The sequence below is a fragment of the Vigna umbellata genome, chromosome 7 (assembly GCF_029865625.1).
Source record: "Vigna umbellata cultivar VRB3 chromosome 7, Vumbellata_1.0, whole genome shotgun sequence".
Lineage (NCBI taxonomy): Eukaryota > Viridiplantae > Streptophyta > Magnoliopsida > Fabales > Fabaceae > Vigna > Vigna umbellata.
This window is the reverse complement of record NC_142171.1, coordinates 47,291,256-47,313,144: the sequence shown is the minus strand read 5'-3', so window position 1 is coordinate 47,313,144 and position 21,889 is coordinate 47,291,256. Positions and strand designations below refer to the sequence as shown.

The following is a 21,889-nucleotide window of genomic DNA, read 5'->3' as shown; positions in this document are numbered from 1 at the left end:
CTAAGTGTTTTTGCTCCTAAGTCATATGTTTGACGATCAGGAGGTGTCTAGACGATCACGACGTCAAGGTCTATAAATCTAACCGATCAATTTATGTTTTAGAACAAGTAAATTTCTACTCATTTTTACCTTTTTGCTTTAGTCCATGATCATGTATGGAATCTATTTTGCATGTATCATTTAGCATTCTTTTCTTGTTTTTGGTGGATTTAGAGTTTTAAGGACTCTGTTTGTTTCCAATTTGGTGATTCGTAGGTGTTTCTAGAAATTCCTTGTGCGAGAAGTAATCGGGATGTTCTTAAAGCTTTGTATCGTCAATGTAAGGTAAGGGAAGTTAGTTTTACATGATTTTATTTGATAAACGAATTCTAAGTTAGGTTTCTATGGTGAATTATTGATTGAATTGTGAAAATGCATTTGATTGAGAACTTTAGTATGTTGAGTGGATTGTATATAATATGTGTTGATGTGAAAACTGATTTTTATGGTGAGAGGCGATGTAATCTTGATGTTAAGATTGTATGTGATAAATTTAAAGATGTTAAATTGGGTGTAGTAAGAACTGACAAATTATATAAAGCTCTATTTGCATTTCAGCGGAAGAAATGCGTGGTTTTTAGGCTAAAAAGAGGGTTTTTATATGTAAAAAGTTAGGAGAAGGGTTATTTTTGGTTAAAGTATGTTTTGAGAGGGGTTAAGTGTTGATTAAGACTTGTATGAGTGTCATGAAAGCAAAATTCTTATATGAAATTGGTTGGTCATCTTTTGGATGTGTTTTGTATTATTTTAATTCATTTTAAGGGGTTTTCATTAATGGTATTTTGATTACAAGGTCTAGACAAAATGTGATGTTTTGGAGTCTGTTATTGAATCATTTAAGACTTGTTCATACCTTTAGTTTTGCAGAGTTTTGAGTTAGAAAGTATGGATTTGAGTTAGGGTACTTTTGAAGTTGTCATATGGCTTTAATGCACCTGGTTTGGGTCTAATAATCAAAGAGGTGCCTTGTTTTAGTTATAAATCTGTTTTCATATCAATTTTAGTGTGTAAGAAACCCTTTTATCATTAGAACAAGTCTCAAGTACATCAAAGTCCATGAAAACAGTGTGTTGTCAACTGATATGGTGCTGAGGTGTAGTTTCTGGCATTGTGCGCCACCATTCCAGGGGTGCTAGCATTGAGCGCCAGCTTTCTGTCGCTGAGCGCCACCATTCCGGTGGCTCTGGCTTTGAGCGGTAGCTTTTGGGCGCTGAGAGGTAGCTTTTTGGGCGCTGAGAGGTAGCTTATGGGCGCTGAGCGTTATCGTACCAGTTTTAGTTTCTTTTTCAAGTTTTGAAAATACCAAATCCGGGGTTCTGAGTATCAGTTTTGGACGTTCTTTAGGTTATTTTGGGGGGTTTTGGAACCTTCCGGAGCTGTCGGTAAGGGTTTCAAAGCTACTTTCTTTGCCCAAGTATGAGTTTAAAGGGGTTTTGTGTTGTTTGGTGGTTCTTCTTGGTCTGTTCTTGTGTATTATTAACGTATATGGAATGGTTTCCAGTGTGTTCTAATGATTTTTTTGGTTTTTTAATCTCTTTTAAGGTATGATTAAAGATTATATATTTTGGTATTCAATATGAAAGTAAAGTGACATATGTATAGGGTTTCAAAGGTGTTCAAAGTTGTGAAAGTGAGTTCCAAGATGGAATTCTTGGTGTAGTTTCAAGCATCTTTAGTCTGAATGCAGGGAGCTCAGTCTTGAGGGTTATCCTGACACTCTAATGGTCATTCATTCTCACATAGAGAGGATTGACACATGCGGTGAAGTAGCAGGAGGTCTTGTTGGAACAATCGGTATCGTAGAGTCACACAACGGAAATATAAAATCAGAGTTCCATACGGTTTGTTTAAAAGCGAACAGCTTGTTTGGTCACTTTAAAAAATGGTTCCCTTAATTTTCTCTTAAACGTTTTATCGAACAGTTGATGAGCAGAAAATATAAAGAGTGTAGGGAGTAGAAAAATCACACAAATGATTTTTATCCTGGTTCGAATCAAAAGATTCTACGTCCAGTCGTTAATCACTATGAATAGTGATTAACTTTTTCACTAAAACAATTTAACAATTACAATGAAAGTGAATAGAAAATAACAATAACAAAATCACCTTCCTTCGACAAACGAACCGAAAGAGCTTCCTTCAACAAACGAACCGGAAGCAACAGCTTTGCCAACTTCAAGAGAACCGCTCCGACCTTTTACACACAAAGCGCGAGCTTCTCCTATTCACAAGACTTGACAAGAGCAGGAACTAGCACTTGAGAACTTCCTCAAATTTCACTGTATTCTCAAATTCACAAAGTTGTCTTCTATAGTGTTTGGCAAAGAGATATATAGCCTACTGGTCCGAAACTGAAAAGACGCATTACAACTGCCAGTGATAATCGATTATTGTAAGTGATAATCGATTATCTGCAAGACTTGGAACAGTTAGGATATTCAACTCTTTGACCGTTCGGCACCAGTTCATCTCCCTCTACCGCTCGGTTTAATTCGACACATCCTCATGTTGTTCCGTTCAACCCCTCATCACCCTCTGCCGTTCGGCACGGTTCCTCACAGCTTTCCAGTGATCGGTTTGAGCCCTCATGGCCTTCTGTCGTTCAGTCTGTGTTTCAACTTGTGTTCGGGCTTCAAATGCTTCCGGCTCGAGTCATTATCACCTTTTGTCGTTCATCTAGGTTCCTTACAGCTTTTCACTGTTCGTCTTGATTCTTCAGTGCCTTTCATTGCTCGGTCTTGGTCATAACTTTACCGCTTGGTCCTATGTTGGTCAATAACGCTGCTTGGGAACGCTCGTGTCCTGACTGCTTGGGAACGCTCGTGTCCTAACTGCTTGGGAAAGCTCGTATCCTTACTGCTCGGTCTTGTTAGTTGCGTTCGGCCATGAACAGTGTTCTGCCTTTAGCTATGTTTGGCCTTCATCTGATTTTAATCGTTCAGCCTTCATTTGCGTTTCGGCCGTTGACTGATAGTGATCGTTCGATCTTCGTCTACTTATCTGTCGTTTGGTCTGAGTCTTGCTCTTGTTCTTTTTCTTTGCTGATCATTATGCAGATATGCTTTTAAACTTATGCAGCAACAGTCTTCATATTTTTCACTTTGTAGCATCATCAAAATTATTAACTTCAAAACACCAATGCTCCTAATTGGTAACAAGTCTTAGTATTGGGTGCTTCCAATATGATCCAAGGCGTGGAATAGACTAACCTTATGAGCGTGATAAGGTGAAACCCATTAGCAATGACTTTTGCAAAGCAGTAGAAGCCACCACAACTGCACAACCCGTCATAGTTCGACATTCATTCTAAGTCTAAACAATCTAGTCAAAAGTATGATCATGTATAAATTGTTTAGTTGATTAGTGTGATATGTGTATCATGCATATAATATTTAAATGTTTATATATATCATTAATTGTTTGTATTCTAACTTACTCTTACTTTTCTTTTATGTTATTTGTCTTTGTATATGACATATCTCGAGTAATATCAGCGTGAAAGTGTGGGAGAAGCAACATTATAGATAGCTTTTGAAATTCTTCATGTATGGATATTTCTTCTATAAGAAATCTCAAGTTTATAATTATCATATATGTAGCTTTTATATTAGTACTTTTATACTACTAAATTTGAGATGTTACAATTTATATCATTTTTTAAAAATAAAAATGTTTTTTTCATTAAAAAATTTAATTTAGTACAAATTTGCAATTAAAAAATTCGAAAAATCCAAACGAATTGATCTCTAACCTAAATCTGACTAACCCGATAGATTAAATAATTATATGCATTTTAAAATATTAAATTCGGATTATACTAAATTGGTGAAATTGGTTCCCGACCAATGTGACAAAGAACAGTAAATAAGGTAAATACAAGTAGCGATACAATTAAACGAAAAATTATAATCCGATCAATGTGCTAGAACCTACAATGAAATAAATCCTCATTGATTCCTACTCCCCAAAATCCCTTTTCTTTTAAGCCTCTACTCGTCCAGACAGCACTTGGAATAAGTACAACCAAGATAAACAGCACTACCCCATTCACTAACTCAACAAAAATCCGTGAGCTTTAAACGCAATATCTAGCTTATTGCTTTACATGTTCTCTGATAAACTCTTCCAGCTGAGATATTTCCCCAGTTAAACCAGAAGCATCTGCCGCTGTTACTTTGTTAGAGCACTGGGTAAAAGAAAATGGCTCACCAGGTACCCCCAGGGTGAACTCATTTGCAATGTCAGCATCTGATATCGCACTTCTTGATGCCCGAAATTTGTCTCTGGAAAATAATTATATAAAGAGTCAACAATAGAATTGACAGCGAAATCATGAAAACAATCAGGTTATCATATATTAGAAGCAAATAACAATGCACATTTTCAAAATAAGAAAAAAAAACAGATCAGTTGATTGAGAGCGTAAACATAAGTAGGTGAATGAAATTTCAATATTATAGTAATTAAAAGGAAATAGAAAATACTTCTTCAATATGAACCAATCAATAACAATAACAGCATTGACATATGAATGTGTATACGTTCCATCCCACAGAGAGAGCGCATAAATACTATCGACTGGACAATAAAACGAAATCATAAAGTAGTTGCTGATTGATAAAGTGAACAGAGATAAAAAGATTTGGAACTTGAAGGCATACATTTCCTTCTCCATCTGTCTTCGGATAAACTCTTTTGTATGAGCAGTGACTTTGTCTGTTTTGTTGCAGAGAATAAGCACTGGAATCTTCTTCCTCACAACACTTCCTTTAGTCAATAGATCATACAGATACCTATAAATAAAAATACAATGTTAGTACCCTTGTATCTGCCTTGCTGACATCTTCCACAGGAGTGGTAGAAAATGATAAATTATTTTATATCATAATGCTAAAATATCTTTAGTACATTGATATGTCCCATCGTGGCTTACTAGTGGTTCTTGCTAATATTGACAAAATGTGCTAGATAATATAAAGATGATAATCTCGCAACTAGATGGAGGAAGGAATTACTCTGAAGCAGCTCGACAGTTCGGTAAAAAATCCAAAGCGTCAACCACAAAAACTATCCCAGCTGCTTGAGGCAAGTACTCATCCAGTTTGGGTCGGAGTCGAGAATGCCCAGGAACATCAACAATATGAACAGGTTTTATCTTGCCCTTCTGTCATAATAAAAAAGAAAATATGACACTATTTGTTCTATTCTATTGTCCGATTCCACAATCAACAAACAAACATTAGATATAACAAATAAATTTAAGCTACAACTACATCTCGAACATCGATGAGAAGCAAAATTTATTGCATCTTCAAAAAATGGCTTAACTTTGTAATTTAAGCAAGTATTCAAAGTGTAGTAAGCTAAAATGTTACCCTTGTTTTCTCATTGTGAAGAATAAAAGTATCTTCATTAGGCTCCATTGATGTAACGGTACCCTCATGAGTAGAGCCATCCCTAAGCTGCAGTAGGCATGAAATGTGAATCAAGACATGATGTTAATATGGAAATGTCAATAAAAGAAAAAGTAATGCCTAATAACACTTTCCAAGGAGTCTGATTATATCCCAATATGTAATCTACTGCTAATGTTACAAAAACAATTCGATTTTGAACAGTTCTTGCATGAATACAACATTAGTCGGCACAAAAGAAAAACTCAAGGCACATTGAAATAACAATAGAAAAACACAAAATGTGGTTCAAAACTGTGCTGAACTTTTAAATGTTATCATGAACTTTTTTATTTTGACCCTAGACAATGTCCTCATATAAGCTCCATCGGTCATAATTAATTACAACTTTTTCCTTTAATGCATTTTCATTCTCATTGTTATAATTCACAACAAACAATCCAGGCACCAGGCTATACATTTCAAAAACTTGTGAACAATGACATAACTTGACTCTGAGTCCCTCCTAACCAAGGGTAAAACCTAAGGAAACAAAATTATTTCAGTTTTCATTTTAAAAGAAAGAAACCAACCCACACAGGATTAATCCCTTAAGGTACTGAGATACATTTAAGGATCTGACCTCTTCCAATTGTCCCAACAAATATTTTTCATGCACACAAACTTGAAAGATCCTAACCACATACTTAAATGACAACGCTATCTATCAACCATCTCACACCGTGTTGGTATCGTTACTAAAATTTCAAACTGTGATGAAGGCACTGGGCTATGCATTTGAAAACCATGTCAACAATGACCTAATCTGGCCCTAAGTTCCTCTTCACCACGAGCAAAAGCCAATTTTATTTTCTAATTTTCAGAATAATGAAACCAAACCTAGCCACAAACTAAACTAGACTGATTCGAGGATTAAAATCAGAAGCAATGAACTCAATAATTGTGATTTGGAGCAAATACCTGATAGAAAATAACAGTTTTTCCACTCCCACTGAGCCCCGTCAACACAATGGTGTTTGACTTTGACCGCTTGAACAAACGTACTACAAACACAAATCAATAATGAACACCAATAAACGATTAGAAGAGTAAGAATTAAAAAACAACGCGAATTTACCAGAGAGAAGAAGCAGCGTTGTGAAAATCGCGATGGCAGCAGCAACGTAGAGCTGATTCGGGGGAACCTCGCGAAGACGATCCATGGCCAGATGCGACAAGTGAGAAAGTTGTTCCTTCCACTGCTCCAACTCTTCCATTGGGAACTCGAGTTTTTGGCCTTTCCTTTCAGTGTTGCCCTAGATATTCTCAATACAGAGAATTAAGCCCGATAAAACTCTTGATTCTCAAAAATGAAGATGCAGAGACAAGTTTTACCGCCGTAAACGGCGGTTTTCGACAGCGCTAAACCGATTTGCAGATCTGGCGTGTCGAGTGTCGAACAGGAATTCTTATCAGTATGATTCCAAACGACAGCGCATAAGTTTACAGTATTTTTTTGTAAGGTTATAGATTTAATTATCAATATCTATAGGATTTTTGTGTTGTATAAAACATTTCCTATTTTATTTTATTATTGTAATACATTAAATTATAACTAGTGAAAATATTTTGCATGCCTATATTTATATAAAGACTGAACTTTTAAGAAACATAATTATTATTTACTGATCCTTTTAAAAATAACTATTAATTTGAAATAATAGTATTAAATTATTAGAATTTTGTTTTCTCTTCTTTATTTCTTGGTCATGTTTGTAGTTTTTCCTTTAACATTAAATTATTTTTTATTATTTATATCTTTTTCCTCTTATAATATATATTTACATATAAAATATAAAGACAATTTTTTTTCACAACTTTTAGTTCTCTTTAATTCTTTATAATATAATTCTTAACTGAATTTTTTAGAAATATAATTATTAACCGAATTTTTGAATTTTTTTAAAGTAATCACTATTTTAAAATGTTTTGTATACACTTTTTTCTTTTTTTCTTTTTTATGATATTTATAGTTTGTATTGTTAGCATTAAATTATTTCTTAATACTGTTATTATTTTTCTTTAATATATTAACTTAAAATCAACTATTGCTTACCGGCAATTTAGACTAAATCTCTCTAGGATAGGATAGATTTGATTATAATATAATACAGTTTAAATATTCGCAGGTGTTTATCTCTATAATATTAAAATAGTAAGAAATTTGACGCTTAAGTTCGAAAGTATTTTTTTTTTCCGCTCAAATGTATTTTTTTCTTTGAACTTTTTTCTCTCCTTTTTTTTTCTTTAGAAGGAATATGTCGTTGTAAGAATATGTCGTTATAAGTTTTACGCACTTTGGCTATCCTCTATTTTATCCTCTTGATTTTCTTCTTGAGATATCTTTTATTTATAGGCGGTATGAATGTTTGTCCGTTAGACTACGTTTGTAGTTCGTAGCCTTGATGCTTGTGTTTTCTCTTTCTTTTTTTCACAACAGTCGTTGTGTAAGTCAACTTTGTCAGAGCATACATGCTTTTTCAGCCTTTGCTTGAAGTAGGTTGTACGATCTTTTTAGACTTTGCTTCAAGAGAAGAACATTTCATGATTATTTCTTTCGTCTCTAACGTCCACATTTGATATTTGATCTGTAGCATTGCGGATGCGTGTAGAATAACATATTTCAAAAAGTAGAGTAAACTATGCATGCATCATATATGACTTTTCTTATCACTTTTGTTGTTTTTGAACGTTGAGCATTTTATGTCATTTAATGCTTGCTCAAAACAACTTTTCTTCAAGAGAGGAACATTCCATGTCCACATTTGATATTTTATCTGTAGCATTGCAGATGCGTGTAAAATAGCTTTTATCTGCAAAATTAAAGTAAATTAATGTTTTTCTTATCATTTTTATTGTTTTTGAACATTGAGCATGTAATGTCATTTAATATTTATTAAGAACAACAAAGTGTTTTTTTATTTCCTATCGTTAGGTAGCATTTTACAATTAAGCTCTTTTAATTTGAATATACCAAACACATAGATACTTCATCACAAGATGACATGTCTGTATCGCTCATGGTATTGTCTTGATTCAAGTAAAAGTTTCTTTTTGCTTTTGTCTCTTTGTAGACAGATAATGTTTAGTGTACCATAGGATACCTAAATTCACCATCGGTCGACGGGTACCACGGACGACAGATTGTTGACCCATCTTACGATCGCAATGCCACCCCAAAAAACGCAGACAACAGCAAAACATGCCGCTTCCATATGAACCATGGGCACGACACCGAGGAATGCAACATGGTAAAAGACGAACTGGAGCGACTTATCCGTGCGGGTTACCTTCAAAACTACATCAAGGATAGAGTTTCCACTAGAGCCGTTACGAGCCACGCGGGTCCATCAAGGGTCAACATTTGGCAGACTTTGCAGCTGAGTTAATACCTGCACCAGAGGACTCAACTACAAAGTGGTTACTCAGTGTAGATGGTTCCTCCGACAAAAGGGGGGGAGGAGTCGGTGTCGTCCTAGAAGGACCGGACGGTTTAGTCATAGAACAAGCCATCATATTCAAATTTCCAGCTAGCAACAACCAGGCCAAGTACGAAGCCTTGATTGCTGGCCTATCCCTGGCCAGAGAGTTCTCGGTCGATCGTTTAGAGTGTCGGATGGACTCAAAATTGGTAGTCAGCCACGTGAACGGAACCTATCAAGTCAAGGATAATCAACTATTGCGCTATTTCCACAACGTTCAGACCTTACTCCAACATTTCGTCGAGTTTAGTGTCATCCATGTACCCAGGGAGCAAAACGCAAGAGTAGATCTCTTGTCTAAGTTAACTCATTCTAAGGAGCGAGCACAGTTATCCTCAATCATTAGGATGACGCTCGACCGTCCTGTGGTGGAAGCTTTCGTCACCAATGTGTCGACACCCGTAACAGACTGGCGGCAGAAGGTCAAAGATCTCATGGAGAAGCAGGATAAAGGCGATAGCATTACTGTGGCTGATTCCAAACGCATTGCACGTTTTGTGTGTATAGGTGACGACCTATACTGTCGCGGCCATAGCACTCCTCTGTTGAAATGCATATCAGAGGAAGAGGCAGACTATGTACTGCGCGAGCTACACACCGAGATATGCGGCTTTCACTCTGGCAAGCGGACCTTGAGAGCACGTGTTCTCCGCGCAGGATATTACTGGCCTACACTAGACCACGATTGTGAAATATTTGTCAAGAAGTGTATCTCCTGTCAGGCCAATGGTCACGACATCCATGCACCTCCCGAAGATTTGCACAATATTGTCTCTCCTTGGCCGTTCGCTCAGTGGGGTCTTGACATAGTTGGACCACTGCCGATCGCCAAGGCGCAAAACAAGTTCCTACTCGTGGCGGTCGACTACTTCACAAAATGGATAGAGGCCGAGCCGTTGTCCATTATCAGTGCCCAACGAGTGCAGAAATTTATTTGGCACCTCATCTGTCGGTTCGGTCTCCCTCAGAAGATCATCACCGACAATGGTCGCCAATTCATCGAACGCAAGTTAGAAGATTTCCTTAGCAATTTGGGCATCAAGCATGTCACCTCGTCAGTCGAGCACCCTCAAACAAACGGCCAAGCCGAGGCCGCAAACAAAGCCATTCTGACAGAGTTGAAGAAGCGACTTGGTGAAGCCAAAGGTTTATGGGTGGAAGAGCTACCAGAGGTTCTGTGGGCATATAGATGCACTCCCCATGGATCTACAGGGGACACGCCATTCAACTTAACCTACGGCACTGATGCCATGCTCCCAGTCGAGGTGGGCGAGCCCTCATTGAGGCGTCATCTCACTGATATGTCGCTTAATGAAGAACAATTGCGGACGAATCTCGACGTCCTTCCTGAACGTCGAGAGATCGCCACCATCCGTGCCGAGGCGCAGAAGCGAATGCTATCTCGAAGGTACAACACCAAGGTCAAGCCCAGAGCCTTCAAAAGCGGAGATCTGGTGTGGCGAAAGCGGGGAGAGGCTAGGAAGAATCGAGCACACGGCAAGCTTGCAGCTAACTGGGAAGGACCCTTTAGAGTTGTAGAGGACATGTCGAACGGTGCATATCGACTCCAGCTCCTTGATGGCCAACCAGTTCCCAACACTTAGAATGCCACTCATCTTAAATACTACTTCAGTTAGCATTCATTTCTTGTTGGTTATTTTTACAACATTTCCTAATTCCGTTTCCAAATAAAGAGTACGTTTCATTATGATTAATACTTAGTGTCATTTATTACTTCTACCATGTCGAGTCCCAGGGTCACCATCTCGGGCACTTTTGCACACAAACGAATTGGGATACACTCCCACTGGTAGATGTTCACCCTTGAACACCCAGTTCGCTTGGGATACACTCCCACTGGTAGATGTTCACCCTTGAACACCCAGTTCGCTTAGGATACACTCCCACTGGTAGATGTTCACCCTTGAACACCCAGTCCGCCTGGGATACACTCCCTCTGGTAGATGTTCTCCCTGGAACACCCTACTCGAACCTCACTCTCAACGGTCATACACCGCGTCATCCACACACTCGACAATGACACTCAGCGGTCGTTACAACAAACAAATTGCAAAATCGGCAAAGTTAAACGCCCTACATACAAAGAAGTTCAACTAGTTCTACGTCCACGTCAAACATTCAAAACTCAATACAGTTCGACATTCACAGTCATTAAAATTTCAACAAGTCCAAGTATACCATTTAACAATCCAAGTTTAGCATTTCACAGTTTATAAACTCCTAATTTATTACAATGTCGGGTGGGTTGCCAGCAACATCTTTAACTGCCTCAACAGCTGGTTCATCCACAGCAACTGCTTCCACGGGTTCCTCGGTCACAACCGCCTCTTCATCTTCTTCTTCGTCCATAAAGGCATCTTCGGGAATTTCATTAAGGGGTTTCAGTTCCCCCTCATACACATCTTTCCGGACATCCAACTCCACTCCATCAGTCGACACCTTCAGCAAGTGTGCAACTTGTCTCACACCTTTCCGAAACCCCCTGGTATGTTCGATCATCACCGCCTCCTTTAATTCTTCTATAAGCTCTCGGTCCTCTTTCCCTTCTGCCCTTAGCGCATCCCGCTCCTTGCTCGCCGCCGCCCCTATTTTCTTGGCTCTTTCTAGCTCGATCAACAGTTCATCACGCTCCTTCCTTAATGACAAGCCAGCATCCCGGGCATCGTTCAGCAGCACTTGAGCCTCTCTCAGCAGTTGCTCTGACCGTTTCTGCCTTGCATCACAACCAGCATGAGCCTCAGTAAGCTCCTTCAGCTGAATCTGCGCCTTGTCCAACTCGCCCCGCAGCGCACCTCTGTCGGAGGCATATGCAAGATGCCACGCTAGCATATGTGACCGAGTCGTCATTTCCAACAAATCATCGGCCATTTGCTGCTCAGTCATGCCCTCGACCACCTTCTTCTCCGAGTTATCCAAAATGGGTTCAACCCTATGGCTCATGGTAAAGGAGGGATCCCATACACCGAGAGGAAGGGGACGTTCTGTCTCATCTACAATCTCTTTCCTCTTCTTTGACGCGACAACATTAGCGTCGACCACTTTCCCTTTCCTTTTTCGTATCAAGGGCTGCTCTTCAGCGGTCGTGATCTCGTCAGTCGAGGCCACCGCCACCACTGGCCCGGTTGGTTGCACTTGACTACGTTGTAGCCCCTGCATACGTCTAGAGGATGACCCAGGAAGATCACCTTCGGTCTTCTCGTTGTCGATAGCGTGGAACCAATTACGGCCACTTCCCTTTCTTCCCATTATCTCTGCACAACAAAAGTCAACCTAGAAAGTCAACAACTACAACACAACAAATACAAATAACAAGAAGAGGATCATACCAAACACCCTCGACTCAGCATCGTCATGTTCAAGGCAGTTTATGAGCCGACGGGAAGAAAAGGGGCGTGGCAAGGCCCTCAACACGTTCAACGCCTCTAATTCCTCTATCGTCATTACATCCTCGGCCCACGAGGTAAACCTCAGCGGATCCTGCGTCCAGTACAATGGAAACTTGGGGTTTCCCTCTCCATCAAAAAAGTGCCTCCGTCTAGTGTCAAGGATCGACACTTTGAAGAATTTATTTTTAAAACCCCTATACGATTGCAGGAACAGCTCCAACAAAGCATTACCCGGCTCAGAAATTAACGACACCCAACCCTTTTTCGCAGCAGGTCGACACCTAAAGAAATGTAAAAACAAAGCCACTGTCGGCCTAATAGCCAAGGCTCGACACAGAATAGCAAATGCCTGCAGATATCCCCAACTGTTGGGATGCAATTGACTAGGCGCGACATTTAAGGTCCTCAGCACATCCATTTGGAAGGTTGTGAAGGGCACTCTCACATACAAATCGTAAAACGGCGACGCATAACAGTAAAAAAACTCATGGGAGCTATTCTCCCTCCCGTGAAACACCCTCTCATCCTCCCTACAGGCCACCACCTTCACACACGATTTGTACCCTAGGGTTCTCAGAATACAGCTATTTTCTACCCAATCTGCTAACACGGCCCTACTCCTAAATAAACTACTATATTCGTCAACTTCACGCGCCACCCAAGCATAATCGCCGTCACGAGCCGGCGATGTTCCACCCGCCTCTGGACCTTCACTCTCCACATCTCCATAAAAAAACGCGTTTTCACCGAAAGGTAAAGTGGTGACATCGGGACATTCAGACGATGACGACGGGCCCGGTAGTTCTGTACCGGTGCTCCGCCCCTTTTCTTCCATTTTTGGTTAACAACAAACCACACGAGGACGAAGACAAAGTTGGATATTTACCTGGAGTATTGCGTCTGAAGGTCAGCAGGTTGAACGATTTCGCAGCACGCGGGATAGCTCTCACCGGCAGACAGATAACGTTCTCAAGTTCTGGAAAGCACAGCGCGTCTTTTCATCTTCGTTTCGTATTAAAGAAGCCAAAACCACAGATACATCCAGCGCCGTCAGATCCAGTCCCATCCAGCGGTTATAATTTCTCGTCTCTTCGCTTCCTCATAAAGGCGGGAAAACCCTAAAAATTCCAATCCCGAAACGGTGCGTATCATTTCCCCAGTACACCACCACTCGACGTCCTTCAGTAAACTCACACGCAAAATCCGTAATCGTTTACTAGGACTCGGGGGGCATGTACCGTAGGATACCTAAATTCACCAACGGTCGACGGGTACCACGGACGACAGATTGTTGACCCATCTTACGACCGCAATGTCACGATCGCAGGAGTAGCGAACACTTCTTAACGTCAATTCGTTTGTTGAGGTTGACACCCATTTTGTTGAGGTCGACATACTGGTAGTCGACAAGCCAGCAACGATGTCCCGACATGTATCGCTCGCACGACGTTTCATATGTTTATGTCGACACAAATAGTGGTCGACATATAGTGAACGATATCATAGTAAACGATTCAGCAGTTAAGAATAAGCAGTTACAAATATTAGCTCACGCCACGAATCACGCCACGAATCACGCCACGAATCACGCAAGTATTTGACTCAGTATCAAACACGACCTAGCAGTTACAACTTTCAAGTAGTCCACTTCGGTAAACTGTCCGGATTTCCAGGTAAACGGTTTATTTTCCTGTTTTAAATATACAAAGCACACCAGAAAAAAGGTACGTTTTTTCCCCTTAGAGAAATTAAGAGAGAGAAATTACTCTTCTGCTTGATCACTTTGAACCAAAAGATTCAGGTGACCCCTTTTCTGACTTGAGCGTCGGAGTGCCTTTGCAGGTACCCAGCCCACCTTTTCCCAAGGAACAGAACGTAAAGAGAGGAAGGAAGCATCGTGACAGACAACATAAGAAGAAGCAATTCAGTTTTATTAGGTTTGTATCTCGGCCTCCGCATCCCTACTGAAACATTTTGGCGCCCACCGTGGGGCAAGATTTAACATCCCAACTACGACCACCGGAGCTATGGAAGACTTCAACACTCGTGATTTAATCCAGCAACTACAAACCCAGATCGAGGCACAAGCACAAACTATACGGGAGCAGCAGGAACTCCAGCGCAAGCAGGCGGAGGAACTGGCGACACTGAGGGCGCAACGCCCACCGCCAGAAGTATCTGCCTCTAATCGGCAGGATAATAATGAATCGAGTCACCATGGAGGACCATCTCACCCTTCTGGTGGGGGGAGGAAGGGCCTACTTCCATGCGCCTCACCAATCTGCTTCCGTTCACAGAGGCCATCATGCAAGCGCACATGCCGGACAAACCTCCCCCAACGTTGGAACGTTATGATGGCTCCGTCGATCCCGACAATCACCTGCGCAACTTTGTAGACGCCATGGCATTCTACACAGATAACGACCCTGTCATCTGCAGAGCTTTCTCCTTATCCCTCAAGGATGAGGCCTTGGAGTGGTTCCACACTCTTCCACGGAATTCTGTAGACTGTTTTGCGACAATTGAAACTCTATTCAGAAAACAGTACGCAACCAACAGAAAACCGGAGATGACGGCCGCTGAGTTGGTAAATACCAAGCAGGAAAAGGATGAAACACTGAAAGCGTTCATGCAACGATACAACGAGACGGCCCGACGTGTGAAAGATATCAATCACACCTTCATTATCAGCAATCTACCTTCATGCTTAAGGCCAGGATATTTTGCAGAACAACTATATGCTGACCCTCCAGCATCTATGGAAGAATTGCAATCCACAATTGCAAAATTCATCCGCATCGAGGATCTCCGAAATTGTCGGAAGAAGCAGCAACAAGATACCTCCAATCACGACGTCAAGAAAACCGCAAAGCGATCGACCAACGACTATAAATCAGATCGACCGCCCCGAAAAGAGTCAGGGTGGACGCCTAAGTACGATCGTTACGGATTTAACGGAAGGGATTTCATTGATGCAAATTTTATTAAGTGAGGACGTAATTGACACATTTTTTAAAGGATGGACTAATTTGACATTTTCGAGCGAAACTGGGGACAAAATAAGGTATTAAGTCTTTTCTTTTTTTATCTTTTGCATGCTATCAATGAAGGCAGTCGAAAGAATATTGCATAAATGCAGATAAATACGAATAAAAACAAATAAAATTTTAAATAAGCAATGAATAAATAAACACTAAAAATAAACAACACTCAACCATTTTTATTAAAACAAACAGATTACAAGAATGTAAACATAAACTCCTAAGATGAACCCTAAGAATCCAGAGAAACTCCCTATAATTCTATATTATCTTGTGTACTCCCCTGAATACATACTCTTAGATACAGACGCTTCTACTCTTTTTTATTCTCTCCTTATTTGATAAATATAAAAGGAAATCGGAATAGATAAATTCATAGAATACACATATAACATATAATTGATCTTTATGTTAAATTAAGTGTGTTTATATTTAAAGACGGAAACTATAAAAGTAATAAGTAATTTTGGTTAGGAATATATTTCTTTAATATTGTTAATTTTTTTACATCCGCTTATGTGGTAGTTTGTGATTAGTCTGTTTTAAATATACAAACTAATAAAATAGTGACACATAGTTTATTGTAAAAAAGTTGTTAAAAAAATTGTGGATTTTAACTTTTATTTACATCACGTGTTGGAGGAATTTGGTGACACATTTTCCAAACTCAAAATTTGTTCAAATTACAAGTATCATTGAGTTCAAAAGAGGAGGCCAGTTCAATTCTATTAACATCATAAATATTATTTTGAAATTTTCTCACATCCAAGGCTGTAATGTACACGTGTAAAGTAGGTTGGTTTATCGTTTACGCATCGCATTCAAATTGGTTGTGATAATGTTTGTTAAACGACAAAACTAAATTTGTTTAACTTTTATGTTTAATACCATTTATATTCATTTAAAACTAGTTTTTAATTTATTTGGATAAATTTATATTGGATGGTTTTTCTATTTTACTGTTTACTTTTTATTCATTTACTGTTAATAATTTATTTGACATGTGTCCCCAACCCCACAAAACTAAACTAATAGTCTAAAAATAAATAAAGAATACATAGTTGAACGAGATCAAGTTTGATTGTGAACTTATAGACGACAAAGATTTTATCGAAATAAATAAATTTCACTTTAATAATCAATAGAAAGATTTGTTTTTCTTGTGAAAATAAATGTTTTATTAACTAATTAGAAATACCATAAGTAAGAAAACACCTTTCTGAAAAACTATAAAAGTATCATTCTTAAAAATATTTTTTTTTTTCTTTATACATATATTTTCTTTCTTCCATTTTTATTTTCAATCATATTCTTATCTTTATATTCTTACATGCCATTTTTGTTAAAAATTGTGGCTAACAAAAGTTCCATATACATACATTGGATTTGAGAAAATTTATGTAACCAAGTGGTTGAATGAAAGCTGAAGCTAAGACTTTGGTCCAAAGGAAGGAGTAGTAGGTGGGTAACCCTTCATGTGTGTGCCTTGCTCTTGCCTAATTCATCTTCATTCTCACACTTCACCAACCCAACCACCCTATCATTCTCTTTTCACCCTTTTCTTCTTATTAGATTAATCAAATCTTGCACTATATATATATATATATATATACACACACCCATCAGAAGCTCTCTTCATTCGTTCACTCCTTTGTTAGATCTAACCAACCATCACACCCTTTTCCTCATCTAACGGTAATTCCCACCATTTCTTCTCCCTCATCACTTCTTTCATGTTTCTGCATGTTCATGTTCCCGTACAATGTTCCGAGCCTTCAAGCTTCGATTTTGATATGAATTTTGTGCCCCCTGAAGCGAATTTGAGATGGGTTCTTTCTTATTTTTTTCTGATGGGATTTGGTGTTTGAATTTGTGGTTGTGGTTCTTCAGATCTGTTTTCACTTATGATCAATCATTGACGATTGGGTTGTTTTGTTGATGAAATAGAGTAAGAAAGATGGCGCGCAAGAAGATCAGAGAGTACGACTCCAAGAGGTTGTTGAAGGAGCACTTTAAGAGACTCTCTGGCAAGGAGTTGCCAATCAAGTCTGCACAAGTGAGTAATCTTATCATGAGTAAATTACAATGAATTATAAACATTCATCTATGATCTATCAACTATAATAAATTCAATTCTAATTGAATAATATCATTTAAGTTATGTTGCTCTAGTTTATTCAAACAATCAACATGCAAAAAACCTTCACTGTATTAGTGATTATTAAGCGCTTATGTAGATGCATATGAAAAAAATTTCCAGTTTTTATAAATCAATAATTCCTGACTTTAATTTCCATGTACTGTCCATGTAAAATAACTTCATTTATATTGTCAAACAATTAAAATCATCTCAAGTGTGACTTTAGTAGTTATTATAAATGTCAATAGATTTGTCACTTGGAGAACAGGGAAAAAATCATTTTAATGTTGGTACATTCGGGTTAAATTCATAATCTTTTACCATTGTGCATGTGGCTCATGTAGATGGTGCATATCAAACTTGAGTAATGATTGATGAATTGGTTTCTTTTTGTCTCAAGATAAATGCATCAACTGATTTCACTGAGTTACAAGAGAAGGAACCTTGGCTTTCATCTTCTAAATTGGTTGTGAAACCTGACATGTTATTTGGAAAGCGTGGCAAAAGCGGTTTGGTTGCTTTGAATTTGGATTTTGCACAAGTCGTCTCATTTGTGAAAGAGCGTCTTGGAAAGGAGGTGCTTTACTACTCTTGGGATTTTCCCACTTTATTTTTCCATTGTTCTGAGAGTTTCCCTTTCAACCCTTGATTTATTTATTCATGTTTTCTCTATATATAGGTTGAGATGGGTGGATGCATAGGACCCATAACAACTTTCATTGTTGAACCTTTTGTCCCACATGACGAAGAGTTTTACCTTAACATAGTCTCTGAGAGACTCGGCAACAGCATAAGCTTTTCTGAATGTGGAGGAATTGAAATTGAAGATAACTGGGATAAGGTACTGCAATGCTACCATGCATATTTTTCATATTTCATGTTAAATATTCTATATTTTGTGCTGTAAATTTTTCCCTTAATTAAGTTACTGAGTGGCTTATTCATATTTCAGGTTAAGACTGTATTCATTCCAACTGGAGTGTCTATTACATCTGAAATTGTTGCCCCACTTGTTGCAACCCTTCCCTTGGAGGTAAATTCAATTAAATTGCTAATTTGTTTTATGAACGGATTAACTTTGGAGTCTTTAACATGCTTGTTTTATGCATCTTAGTTTGATTTTTGATGTAAACCAATCTGACGGTGTAATTAAATCCTGTACTTTTTGTACAGATCAAGGGAGAAATTGAGGAATTTCTTAGAGTGGTTTTCATTCTGTTTCAAGGTATACAAAAATATATCTACCAAGTTATCAAAACACTATTGGTTTGGGATCCTGTAATCTTTATTAAAAATTTCATTGAAATTGTACCATTTCCCTTTATTTCATGTATTTATTTATTTATTTGCTTATCATTTGTGTTAGATCTGGATTTCACTTTCTTAGAGATGAATCCTTTCACATTGGTTAATGGAAAGCCTTATCCTTTGGATATGAGGGGCGAGCTAGATGACACTGCTGCTTTCAAGAACTTCAAGAAGTGGGTTCTTTTCTTACCCTCTAATAATTGCCAAGTGTTATTTTCCAGCATAGAATACTATATTCCTATTTCCTAATGAAAAATTGATGTATGTTTTGCTGTTAATATTCTTAAGTTAACATACGTGATTGAATATGTAGATGGGGAGACATTGAATTTCCACTGCCATTTGGAAGGGTTATGACTGCCACCGAGTCTTTCATTCATGGATTAGATGAAAAGGTACACAAATGTTAGCCCACATGTACAATCTTTAAATCAAGTTAAAACCATGTACATAAGATGTGTGTCTGCATTTTTGCGCGGCTCTCTGTGTACATTGTACATGCGTTTTTCTTTTCCTTCTTACTAATTCTGTAGCTGGGTAATGAACATGTAAGATGAAAAGGCCTGTTTATGATTGAATCTTTATTCATGGATTCAATGAATAGATGCACAAATGTTTGAACTGATTTTACAAAATTGTTCCATTCAGTTAAAACTCTGTCCGTAAGATTTGTTTGTTTGTGTGTACACACAATACATACTAATTTTTCCTTTGTTAAAACTATTACAATTTCAACATTCTGAAATCTGGCCAGAGGATACAGGGAAGTAAAAATGACTTAGGTCTTGGGGGGATTGAAAGAACTCGTAGGTGCAGCATATTTGCACTTATGAAAATAACTTATGACTCATATAAGCTCATTTTGGCTTATTTAAATAAGTCTCTTGGTGTAGTATATCAAAATAAGCTCTTCACAACTTCATCAAGTTTTGCGGTCAAGTTAATAAAAAGTAATCAAATAGAGCTTAATTAAGCTATTTACCCAAACCAAAACATTTATAGTTCTCAGTATCACCTGGTCTTAATACTCATACTTCTCTAACAGCAGTCATCAATAATGTATTGATAAATGCAATAATACTATTGCTTATAGTTTTTATTATGATTGTTAATTTGCTTGCTCATTTAATATTGCAGACAAGTGCATCTTTAAAATTCACTGTGTTGAACCCAAAGGGCCGAATTTGGACAATGGTAGCTGGGGGAGGTGCCAGTGTCATCTACGCTGATACAGTGTGTTTCTCTATATTAAAACTAAATTCATGGAAAATATCCATATTTTGTAGCATTAAGTGGCATCTTATTTCATACAATATTAACACAGGTTGGAGATCTTGGTTTTGCATCTGAGCTTGGAAACTATGCTGAATACAGTGGTGCACCCAAAGAAGATGAAGTCTTACAGTATGCCAGAGTTGTAATTGATGTAATCAACTTATATCCCTGCTTTATCATTGGCCTAAATATTGATTTAACGATTCAATATTCGTTCTTATAAGATAAGACAATTCTTGTTTGAAGTGTCTAATTATATATTAGCCTATGATTTTCATAGTAACATTGAACCTGATACCACAGGCATCTTGTATGTATTATAATCTACTTTCTTTCTTTCCAGTGTGCAACTGCAAACCCTGATGGCCAAAAGAGAGCTCTTGTGATAGGAGGAGGCATAGCCAACTTTACTGATGTTGCTGCTACATTTAGCGGTATAATTCGGGCTCTGAGAGAGAAGGTAAGCCTTTGATCATGGAGCTTGGTTCAGATATGTGATGAGAATCTTCTTGTAGCAGGGTTATTCAATGTGAGTTATTTTGCTATTCAGGAGTCAAAATTGAAAGCAGCAAGGATGAACATCTATGTGAGGAGAGGAGGGCCCAACTACCAGAAGGGTCTAACTTTAATGCGTGCACTTGGAGAGGAGATTGGCATCCCCATTGAGGTAACATAATCCATGTCTTTATTATTGACATAGTATTGAACAACCAATTTATGCTGTTAGGAAAACTTGCCTTGAGGAAACAGTCTAAGGTTTTTGGTTATCTATCTTCCCCACAGGTTTATGGACCAGAAGCTACAATGACTGGTATATGCAAAGAGGCAATACAATTCATTACTGCTTCTGCTTAAGGTCTACAGCACCTTCATCTATGGTGTTTTTCATGGCAAGTCTGAAGTGAACTTGATTTTTAATTTCCATTTCTATTCCTGAAATTCGGAAATTTAATTAGAGATGTTTATGAACCTAAACCCGCCATCAAAAGTGGCCATGAATGTTGTCATTATTTTTGTAGAATTGATGGCACGACATCTAATAAATAAATAGTGTTTTTTGTTTAACATATATAGTCTATATATACTTTATTACACACTCTCCATTGTTTGATTACAATTGGTCTTATTAAACTATTTTGCATATTCTACAACCTAACCTATATCTTTAACGTCAGAAGGTGAGGGGTAAGAGATATAAGTTATATATTACCTTTTGTATATTGTGAGATTTCAATTGAACAGATTAAGTTTCAGGTAACTTGAAAGGAGAGATTCATTAATATGTCCAACATAAACATATTTCAACCCCAACAAACATTCCATAAATCTTTCTAAGAAAGAAAAAATAGAACATTGTGCAGAGTTAAAAAGCATAAATTTTGAAAAATCATGAAATGGTTACTAAAATTTCTTATGGAGGTATCCAAAGAGATCTTAAATTAAAAAAAAAAAATTATCAGGGTTTGAGATGATGTCATAATAGTTCCATCATACCAGGAACATGATTCATCTACTCCAGTGAGTACCCAACCACAACCTGTTCTTGTTCCAACTTCCAACCAATCTTGGTCTTCTCATAATCCAATATTCCAAATAACATGGAAATATGGAGACTTAAATCATGGAAGACAATTAATGGTTAGAGTATGGTCAAATTTAATGAAGTAGTTAGATATTAGTTGGATTTCGGTCTTAATGTATATTCCTGACTCTAACCATATTCTAGGCTAATAAACACTACTGA

General features: G+C 37.9%; 2 protein-coding genes across 2 annotated transcripts; one reads left to right on the top strand and one right to left on the bottom strand.

The window, feature by feature from the left end:
* Positions 1-3,904: 3,904 nt before the first annotated feature.
* Positions 3,905-6,943, bottom strand: LOC148196453 (uncharacterized). The gene is made up of 6 exons (XM_088093979.1): positions 6,571-6,943; positions 6,414-6,496; positions 5,415-5,501; positions 5,055-5,203; positions 4,701-4,832; positions 3,905-4,322 (listed from the first exon to the last, which is right to left on the bottom strand). The coding sequence occupies exons 1-6, from the start codon at positions 6,707-6,709 to the stop codon at positions 4,133-4,135; spliced, it is 780 nt and encodes a 259-aa protein (XP_087950105.1). The 5' UTR covers positions 6,710-6,943; the 3' UTR covers positions 3,905-4,132.
* Positions 6,944-16,906: 9,963 nt separating this feature from the next.
* Positions 16,907-21,210, top strand: LOC124820455 (ATP-citrate synthase alpha chain protein 1). Its single transcript, XM_047292151.2, has 13 exons — positions 16,907-17,117; positions 17,370-17,478; positions 17,963-18,139; positions 18,242-18,403; positions 18,515-18,595; positions 18,736-18,787; positions 18,929-19,043; positions 19,184-19,265; positions 20,008-20,103; positions 20,195-20,296; positions 20,489-20,605; positions 20,696-20,812; positions 20,929-21,210. The coding sequence occupies exons 2-13, from the start codon at positions 17,380-17,382 to the stop codon at positions 20,998-21,000; spliced, it is 1,272 nt and encodes a 423-aa protein (XP_047148107.1). The 5' UTR covers positions 16,907-17,117; positions 17,370-17,379; the 3' UTR covers positions 21,001-21,210.
* Positions 21,211-21,889: the final 679 nt, after the last annotated feature.